This window comes from Phalaenopsis equestris, unplaced genomic scaffold (genome assembly GCF_001263595.1).
Source record: "Phalaenopsis equestris unplaced genomic scaffold, ASM126359v1 Scaffold000002, whole genome shotgun sequence".
In the NCBI taxonomy this organism is placed as follows: domain Eukaryota; kingdom Viridiplantae; phylum Streptophyta; class Magnoliopsida; order Asparagales; family Orchidaceae; genus Phalaenopsis; species Phalaenopsis equestris.
Genome location: NW_018164444.1, coordinates 9,687,454 through 9,698,354, shown reverse-complemented (window position 1 = coordinate 9,698,354; position 10,901 = coordinate 9,687,454). Strand labels below are relative to the sequence as shown.

The 10,901-nt window shown below is 33.1% G+C and overlaps 1 protein-coding gene across 1 annotated transcript in view; it reads right to left on the bottom strand.

Moving 5' to 3' along the window:
* LOC110028654 (DNA repair protein recA homolog 2, mitochondrial-like) overlaps positions 1-10,901 on the bottom strand; it is a gene marked incomplete in the record, with an annotated part of 37,482 nt that overhangs the window by 23,962 nt on the left and 2,619 nt on the right. Inside the window, 3 exon segments of the mRNA XM_020730596.1 lie at positions 2,489-2,661; positions 4,893-4,980; positions 9,721-9,941. Coding sequence (XP_020586255.1) covers positions 2,489-2,661; positions 4,893-4,980; positions 9,721-9,941 — 482 coding nt within the window.

Sequence of the window (10,901 nt, the reverse complement as noted above, 5' to 3'; positions counted from 1 at the left end):
AAAATTATATATCTTTTTATATAATAATATATTACATATTATTATTTATATAATAAAATATTATATATATTTATGTCTAAATTTAAATCATAACACCTCATGTGGCAATGTGGTTAGTGTCTTCTTTTGTATATATTTGATCCAGGTTCGAATCCCACACTTTATATCTATTTTTCTCAATTTAATTTAACGAGCCAATTTTTGAGCCGAACACGAACATAAATATTTAAATCGAGTCGAACATGAACGCATTGTTCACGAGCCGATTTCGAACACGAGCCGATTTCGAACACGAGTTATTTCGAACGAGCCGGGCACGAGCCAAGCCTGAGCTCGCTCAAGCTCGGCTCGTTTACAGTACTAGTTAAAAACAAGAAAAAAATTGCTCAATAAATAAGGTTAAAAACAAGAAAAAGTGTAAGTTAAAATACTATCAAGAAATTTTTAAAAATAGAAGACAATAAATTTAAGAGATAAAAACTGAGTATATGATATATAATTTTAGCAAGTGTGATATTACTAATTATCATTCAAATATTATCAAAAATTAGTTGAAAAATTGGTGTGATAGATTCAAGTATCTTAGATCTATAACAAAAGAACCGAGCTATAAATGAGGATAAAATTTATACAGTTAGATTTGATGATTAAAGTGAAAATTTATCGTAGGAGTTGTTTTAAGAGAATTTCATGAACACTTAGAACTAGATTTTACAAAGACTAAAATTAGTTCAACGATATTAGTAGTTAATATTGGTGAAATAGATTCAAGTATCTTAGATCTATTACAAAATAACCGAGATAACAATTAGTGTACAAGTCTTACAGTTAAGATTAGATTATTAAAATGAAAACGTATAGTACAAGTTGTGTTAAGAGAATGTCATGAAGATTTAAGAGCTAGATTTTATACATCACAATTATGTCAGCAATATTAGTAGTTAAATTGGTTTAACTTCTAATTAAGATTAGATGATTAAAACGAACTATCGTACAAGTTGTGTGTTAAGAGAATGGCATGAAGACTTGAAGCTAGATTTCATAAACTGCAATTAAGTCAACGATATTGTGAATCCAAACACTAGATAGTATGATAATTATTAAAATCGAAGTTGAACATATTAAATAAGAAAATTAAAATGGATGTATGACAAAACTAAAAAGAAGAAAGTAAGGAACAATGAACAAAATCTAACAAAGATGATGCAATTAAAAATAAACTTAGTGATCTGAATACATGCAACGAAGTATAGTAAATATAATAGAGGTCTGGATGTCTAAACTCAGTACAAAAGTCAAATTAATAAGCAGGGGGAGCAATTTTGATTTAATTTTCATCTATGTGGCAGTTTTATTTTATTTTGTAATTTTCAGTTCACTTCATTTGAGCATACATGTGATGGTGTGCCTCAGAGAAAGGGTCATTTTCTATTTAGTTATGATGGTTCTTGGTATGGGTAATTCTCATTTGATTTACCCTCTTTCAGTTGGTTTAATTACTTGTTATGTAGTCATCGGCTTAACAGTGATTGGCAATGATTCTCTATATTTTTTAATGACTTCAAGAGACTTGTATCGGAAGAATGTGAGGTTCAAGTGGTTGTTGCATGCTTCATTAATGTAAAAATTATGGTGGTTGTTTACCCTGTGGCTTGAAGTTTGTTAGTTTTGCAAATAGGCACTTCATCCCCCACATAATTTTTTTTTAAAATTAGCTTTTCAAGGTTCTTCAATTTGGTCAAATTTGATATAATTCAAATTTTAATTGCAGTAAAAAAAATAACTTTTTAATGATTTTACAGTTTAAATTTCTAAATTTCCAGCTACTTTCTTTGGATTCAGTCACACGTTGTGTTATCATTTCAATTTAAATTATAGTATTTTAAGATTTGCACCTATGAAAAGTTAAGTATTTTTGTATTAGGAGATATTTGATTAAATTCTAAGTTCTTTTGTTTGATCAGTATCAACGGCATCATACTACAACAACAACAACAAAGTCTTAATCCCACTACGTGGGGTTGGCTACATGCATCCTTTTCTCTATTGCGTCCTATTTACTGTCATATTTTCATTTAGTTCTAGTAAATTAAGATCATTTTTTATACAATAAGCCCAGTCTTCCTAGGTCTACCTCTGCCTTTCTTAACACAAGTTGAAGAATCTAAAACATCTACTCTCCTAATCGGATCATCAGATGGTCAACGGCATCATACTACTTGCATTAAAAATTCTGCATCCTTAAGCATCCAGCATCAGAATGTCCATTAGATGAGCAGAAAAAAAAAAACGTGAAGAGATTAGAAGTAGATCTAAGGTTATATGATTAGAAGATGTTCGAAAAGATTTGCGACCAATTGAAAATGATGATTAAAAAGACCAAAATAGTTGGCATAAGAATAATGATAATGAAGATGATGTTAATTATAGTGAAAAGCTACATCTGCTCAACTAAATTAAGAGGGCATTTGATACTTCATTTACTTACACTATCCACCACAATAACATCCACAGATCTGCTATTAACAAGAGTGTTCACTATGCTCAATGTGTTTTCAGCGGAATTTGGACGAGTAACAAGAAGATTTTCCGTGTTAATACCCATTGCTTGTGCCAGTGAGGGATCTATTAAATTCTCAACGGCAATATATGCACAGCACCCTGTGAAAAAGAACAATTTCATTATTAACAGAGGCAAAACCATCACGGTAAACGCTAAAGGAAACTGCCAAAGCACAACATAGTTTCAGAAGAATCAAAATGCGGAAAATCTATTTGCAAAAGATCAAGATGGTGCAGAATTATTCTGAATATTCAAATAATTCCACAGAAAACCATCTTAAGCATACAGAGGATCACAGCATAACGAAGTTATTTAATGGAAATATACAAATATTTCTGGAATACAATTTACACACTTCTATGCAAGAATAATCTTCACAGACAGACAATCTTCAACTTTTCCCCCTCCCCCCCCCCCCCCCCCCCCCAAACCCTCAAATTCAATTTTTTTAATTATATGAGAGGGCAATTTTGTCTTTTGGCCATGATAAAATATCAGTTTTGTCCCTCTTGAAGTACCACTTTGCCCTTCGTTGTCCTAACCCCTCCTGTTTTGGATCTAGGCTTTGCCCCTAGTTACATGAAGTCCACATTCGGCTTATTTTAAGGAGCACTTTGGGTGACCCTGCATGGATAAATGTGATTGATAACAATTTCAAAAGTAACTTACAACCCCATAAAATCAAAAACAAAATTAAAAATTATATTTTGTGAAATTAGCTATAAGAGGTTAAATTTAAAAGGAGTTTCAAGCATGGTTTGCAGATAAAAAAATAATAATTTATATCAATTAAACCGGCACCATTCATAAGGAAGTGAGGGCAATTTGGATGTATTGTAAAGTGTTCACATTTAAACTAGAGGACTGGATGACTGTGAATATGGTTAAAACTCAAAAGGGGACATTTAACTCGGGTATAGGGCAACATTTTTTTTTTCCAACCCGTCATTGAATTAATCTAGAAAGCTATAGCTTAATGGAGTATTGGACCGTTCTTATTCCTCTGAAAAGTAATGTTATAAATTTATAGACGAATAATTTCTTGGAGTCTGCCTCAATGCCTAACAACAAAATACCTTTTAAACCTTCAAATTAAGCTCGAATAGAAAACAAAAAATCAAAAGCAAAGTGTTAAAATTTCAAATACTTATATATAGCTTATTCATAATTATAGGATGAACAACATGTGGAGAAAAGATCATGCAGCCAATTAGCCAAAGATGAAAATACAGAGATGATAAATGAGCAGGATTCCATTTTAAAATGGCGCTAAAAAAACTGATTTAGTATCAAAGAAACCTAGGGGGTGTTTGGTAGCTCCCTATTAATGCATAAGTTCCATGGATTTATGAAATTTTGGATTTAAGGTCCGAATTTTGCCTTCGATTCATGTTAAATCCGGATTTAATAAATCCAACAAGGAGATGAATTTAATAAATCAAGATTTACTAAATCCTACTAATGTTGAACCCTTCCTGCAGCCAAACACCCCCCTTAAAGGCGATGGAAATCGGTTAGCTAACACAAAATTCAACAATATTTCTCTATGAAAAGTAATAAGGCTATCAAAATAAAATGGTGGGATTGCTGCCTTGGAAAAACCTATGTATAGGATATTCTACACAAGGCAATTTAGAAGAAGTTGAAGAACTTGCAGGCATGAATTCAATAAATTGCAAATTGAACTCGAGCTAAATGTAAATTTTATCAAACTACAAATAGGATATCTATGTGGTCTACATCCATGTATTGAGAAATATAAAAGCTATTTATGGCATTGTGTGTGAAAATGAGAATATTAAGACAGATGCGTACAAAATTATGAAGAATAAATTAACTAATAATTTTCTTAGAAAATCAGTTAGAGAGACATCTATTGAAAATAAGGTATTTGAAATAGACTTGCATATACAACCAAAAAGGTAAAAAAAAAAGTGTCAATTAGATGAGTAGACCAAATTAGTGTCGGAAAAATAGGGGTGAAAAGAGATTGGATACAACCAAAATAATATGAATGGAAGTTATTCAAAAACTTCGTAAATAATAGATTTGACACCTCAAACAACATTCAAAAATAACAAATAAAAAATGAGGATTCATAACGCCAACATAAAGTAGTTTGGACAAGGCTAATAATGATGACGATGGGATAATAAAGACATACTTAATTTAACACGTTTTACTAGAAAAAGCAGACCTCCACTAAGTTCTCTTATATTCCGATTCCAAATGCAAAAACACAACATTTTTATAAGGTTACATAATATAAAAGACTAACAGCATCTAATAGTCTGTGGTTTCAAGTTGAATAGAAGAAAAAGCAGATAACCTCCATGCTTCTGCGCTTCCTTCACAATATGAAGGGCGAGTGTTGTTTTTCCAGATGCTTCTTTTCCATAAATTTCAACCATCCTTCCCTGCACTGCAAAAAAATTAATTTTGTATGACATTTGAAATATAACACACAATTATATCAGAAGCAAATCACCCTGCACAACAGAAAAGAAACAACTCCACTCCAGTGGTAAAAGATAGCTTTCTTGGGATTTGTTGGGGATTTAATGATTAGAAAAGATCCAAGTAATTTGTGAGCTGACTCTGAAAGATTTTTATGAAAAGAAAAAAGGAATACAAATTAAGAAAATATATATAGCCCGAAAAGTAGAGATTGTAACTAGAAAATAGCTTTGAACTAATATAGCAAAAGCAAATCCAAATTTTCTCATTAATATTTTTTTTGTACAAATTGTGCTTTTTAGCCTACTTTTGTTTTAATTATGACAAAAAAACTCAATTCCAATAAGAAAAACTTAAAAGTTTAAAATTTTACATTAAAAATTTGCATTCAAGATTTTTTTGCCCCAACCATTCCAAAGCATACAAGAGCCCTTACATTTCACTCCTCTCAATCTCCCTCTCCCACATGCTAGCTTCTCCTCTCACTTGCTCGCAATCCATTGTGGCAGCAAGCAAAATGAGAGGAGATTTTGGGCCACTTATGTGTGATCAAATGAGTAATTTTGATACAATGAGAAGCACGCTATCAGATGGATTATGAGTTCAATGCGGAAACGTCCAATCTACCTCCCGTCTAACAAGATTCCGCGGGATTCTCCCACTCCACAGAATTCTCACGTTTCACTGAACTTCCGCAATCCTTCAAGTACGATCGAGCGGGATTTCCGCAATTCTCCTGAATGGTTAAATTTTCTTACCAATTGCATAGTTGTCAGATCGTGGGCCTAGTTAATATTATTTTAAATTAATATTGGGGTTAATTCTCTTTGGGGAACTATATATTGGTTTTTTCTGGACTGCTTAGACAGACTTTTGGTTATTTTTTATATGTTTGGAGATTGTATCTCTTATTTCTACCCTAAGGACTGTTGTATCATTTTCTTTTTGCAAGTGGTGAGTATCTAGCTTGTATAGGAACAGGTGGTGAATCTCCTCGATCTCCGTACCGAGCCGTTTAATCGGCAGCCCCGTTGTGTTCATCATAGACAGTAGCCGACCGATGTTAAATCTGTTGTCCAGCAGCAAATTTTGCCTCATATCCCTTCCAAATGCGCCTTCCATATTCCTCTTTCCTTACAATCCCACGACCATCTTCATGCTAAAATAGCTTTTTAAATAACATATAGAAGCTCTAAAACGGTGTCAAAGTTACACAAACTGATTCACCCAAACACCCCTAAGCATCTTGGGTGGTGTACCAGCATGACATTTCATAGTCCCACTGCACCCAAAATAGCTTTATTAGAGTTGTGAGATGTCATGACAAGGGGAATATACACTTGTACTTTTTTTTAACCTTTTTAATTCTAGAGATATACAGGGAGAGGAAGGTTACTTTAGGGAGAGAAAATTGTAGAGAAAGAAGTTGAGTTGAATGCAATTTTTTTTCATCGATGAATGTCGACAATGGTTGGACCTTGGGTTGTCGGGTTGTTAATGGAGCACATGAGGTTGATGTGTAAATTTACAAGTCCACATACGAATTCGCTGGAGTTGAGTAAGATCGCTAGACTTAGTGGTAAGGAGGGTGGTTGAAAAAAAAGGGTGAGCTATTGTCATGGGTAATTGTGAGGGGAGAGAAAGGAGAAAGAATGTTGCATGTGAAGGAGAAGGGGGATCAAGTGACCCCAAGTGAGTGTGGTGGTTGTGTGCTGTTAAGGAAGGCGAAGATAGGATGCAGGGTCAGCATAAAACACAACATAAGAGTTGCAAGATGGGATAAATGGGAATGCATGAAGGGAGAGAGGAGAGGGAGAGGACGTGCGAGCTCTAGATATGGAGTAAAGGTGTTAAGCATGACTAGGACATATAGGGTGCAAACGAGAGAGAGAGAGAATGCGAGGATTATTTTGGTCGAATGAATTGGAGTGAGGTGAGGGAAATACAGGGAGTTATGTACATGAAAGAGTTTTGAGCTTGCCAAAGGTGGTTTTCTTCTTATTTGGTGGGTGAAAACAAATGGGAGCTAGGAGGGGATAGCTGCAGATTGTAGAGATTTTTTGAAAAATTGGGCAACGATTTTGCTATGAATAGATATATATATATCATAATAATAATAAGACTGAAAATAATATTATTTTTTTTATCATTTATAATTAATGATAAATTATTTATGCATATCAATTTTTCCTCACATTCCCGTGTTTCAATTTGTGTGTCGACATCTCAAATGCGGCTGATTTTCGCATTTATGATCCACGCAATAAGGGGGGATCCTTCCAAAGTCATTTGCCAAATTCATCAGTGCAGCATGTTTTGCAAATGAATAATGTTTGTGCAATTTTAACAATGATGTGGGCAATTCAACTCCATTATGTGTGACAACTCATCCATAGTGCGTCATTTTCACCACATTAAATCGAATCATTACAGTAACTTCTCTTAGTAATTTTGAAACTTCAAACAAAAATATGCAATCTATTTAGCAAAGTGCAAATTTTTAGATGATTTCAATATGTATGATGTATTTCGACTTTGATTTACCCAATGCCGCAACCGTTGTCCTCTATCTTCATGTTTGATCAAGTTGAGTTGTGGAAAAGGTACAGAGGTAAAGCACTAAGCAACAATATGAAATTAAAAATTATGTTTTTTTCCATGATGATGTGGAAGAAGTGATATGAGCCCCTCAATAAGACTTGCTGATTCTGTCACAAAGAATCCAGCCTCTAGGTTAAACAAAAATGTTATAACTTTAAAAAATACCAAGAGTATGTTTTGGTAGACTCACAAGTCGATGCTTGAAATGGGACAACAACGTCAGGATAGCATACATTCTTCATAAAACAGGCAGTCAAATGTGGAATTCCAATTCTCGGTGTTATGCTGATATGATTATGGCATGAAGAATCAACAAAAAATAACTCGCTACGAAATTTGATATCAAAAAACTTTGCAAGATAAATCACTTTAACACATAAAAATTGCTCAATTTTAGAAAGAATATGTATCTCACAACATAAATATTTCAAAAACTTATTCAAATAAGCAAACATTACAAATTGTAAATCATGTGAAACTCCAATGAAATCAAGCTTGAAATTGGAAAATGATGAAGAGTAAACAGAGGTAGACGGGAGAATATCAGAGACTAGTTGAAAAGTTGATTGATCTATCACACACACTCATTCAAATATAGCATTTGCTGTAAGCATATCAAGTTAATTAATGTACAAGCCAAAAGAATCTTTTCAAACTACCTGTAAAGCCTTGGGTGTTTGAAGTCAACTCCTAGAGAAACAAGTCTTAAACATTAAAACTCTAAAATTATAAAGTTATATATTTATTATGTGTAATCACTTGTCAATAAAAATTGGCATCGACCAGCTGCACTTAAAAGGGGGATCTTGTAACATGGAGTAAGAAGCAGCTAATTGTCTAACAATCAAGTGTTGAATTTGAATTCAAGATAACGGCAAAAAGAATTCTTCAACTCCTATGGTAAAATAAATCTGACAAAATCTAAAGATTAAATGAAATGATCTATAAGGTTATACCATAAAAACAAATCTTCAATTAGCATTACCCATGTTACGATGTAATATAATCAAACAAAACACATAGAAGTTAATAAGCATTTCATAAAAAAAAATACTTGACCATAAGCTAATTTGCATCCCCTTACATTCCAACCGGTAGCTAACTTTCAGACATATTCAGCAAGGGACTTTCGAACCATGCATGGAGAAATATTTTTGGCAAGTTAAGAATGGTAAACATCTTCCAAAAAGCTTAAGGGGAGTTTTAATCAGAAAGATGCAGCTAAAAACAACATGGTTATACAAAAAATAAAGGCTGTATAGAAGGAATAAGAAAGGTATAGTCCAATGCACAAGTATGTGAGGCATTAATAGAAAAAATTTGAAGACTAAAAGGAAACGAATTTGGAAGCTAAAATGGTGTCGTTCTAGCCATTTCCATCAGGAATTGATCTCATAAATATGATTAACAATAGGCCGTGGTTTATCATTCCTAAAATTGAATGGATAACTAAAATATACTAATCAGCACTGGTTTATCATTCCTAAAATTGAATGGATATCTACTATTCAGCACTATGTATATTAACGCGGCCATTGTGCAATACATAATATTAAGTTTGAATAGAGATTTTCTGTACACGTCGAAGACATAAACAGAAATATGTCGCAAGATATGATAGATAAAATTCTCTCATTCATAGCACACCACAGCGTCTGGGAGAATTTTACTTTGCATTTTAATTGATAAAAGTGTCAAGATTCTTTAAATTTTAGAAGAATTCCCATGATTTTAACAAGTTTAGATCAGCATTATCACCTTGCAAACTTCTGAAAGATTAATACATCAGCCTTTGGTTAGTTTAATAATTCAAAAAACTTCAAAAATAATGCCCATTTATTTCTGAAACTTTCCACAAACATCTTAATAAGAAACTCATAACTCATAACTCCTAGTATTGACCTAAGATTACTTCATCAGAAAATATTGATTGGCATACATTCATGGTTGGGAGAACAATTTAGTAGGATAAAAGTTAAATGCATGATCAAAATGATTTTCTTTGAATTTTAGAGGGATTAAGTCTAGAGCGTTCAACATTGAGTAAAAAAGAACAACATTTTACTATCTCCAGCTAACTAATAGCACCACATAATCACCTTCGGTAGTCCTCCAATTCCAAGAGCCTGATCAAGCTTCAATGAGCCTGTAGATATCACAGGGGCCCACCGTTTACCAAAAAAACGTCCCATGGATAAATTAGAGTCTCTATCAAAATCAACAAGAAGCTGGGACAAGGCAAGATGAAGAGTAGCATTCTTCTCCTCCGATTTTTCATAATTACATTGTTTATCTTTCTCATGTTCCGAAAAAATTTCCCCTGCAAACTTGAGAGAATTAAGAGCATAAGTTAAAAGGCCTAGTTATTAAATAACAGAATATATATATATGGATATGGTTTCAAGTCAAAAAATTTAGTATGATAGTATCATAAATATGACATCCAGTAGAGAGAATTAAATGAATCTATTTTATTACCTAGAGCACAACCATTTTAGGATGGATGTTCAATTTCAAAGATGAAAAATTATATTGCATTCACACCAACAACAACAATAACAAAAGCCTTAATCCCACTACGTGGGGTCGGTTACATTAAACATTTTTCTCCATTGTACCCTATTTAGTGTCATATTTTCATTTAGTTCTAATAAATTAAGATCATTTTTTATACAATAAGCCCAAGTTTTCCTAGGTATACATCTGTCTTTCTTAACATAAGTCGAATCTAAAACATCTACTCTCCCAATCGGATCATCAGATGGTCGACGCTTAATGTGACCAAACAACTAAAACGACTTTCTCTAATTTTGTCCGTCACATGAGCTACACCAACCCTATCACGAATATAAATATGTCGCATTTTGTGTTTAAGTGTAAAGTCACTCATCCACCTAATCATTCTCATCTCGGCAACACTTAACCAACACTTAACTTACTCTTTTAAAAGCCAACATTCAATGCCATAGAGCATTGCAGGTCTCACCACTGTCTTATAAAATTTTCCTTTCAGTCTAAACGGTACTTTTCTATCACACAAAAGGCACGAAGCATTCCTCCACTTCAACCAACCAACTTGAACTCTACTATTAACATCCCCATCTATATCACCATCGCTTTGAGCAACAGACCCAAGATATCTAAATCGCTCACACCTTTTAATAATTTGATCACCCAAAGTCACACTTCTGTCACTAGAGCTATTACTACTAAAATTACATTCCATGTATTCAGTTTTAGTTCTACTCAAATGAAGGCTTTTAGACTCCAATGTAGACCT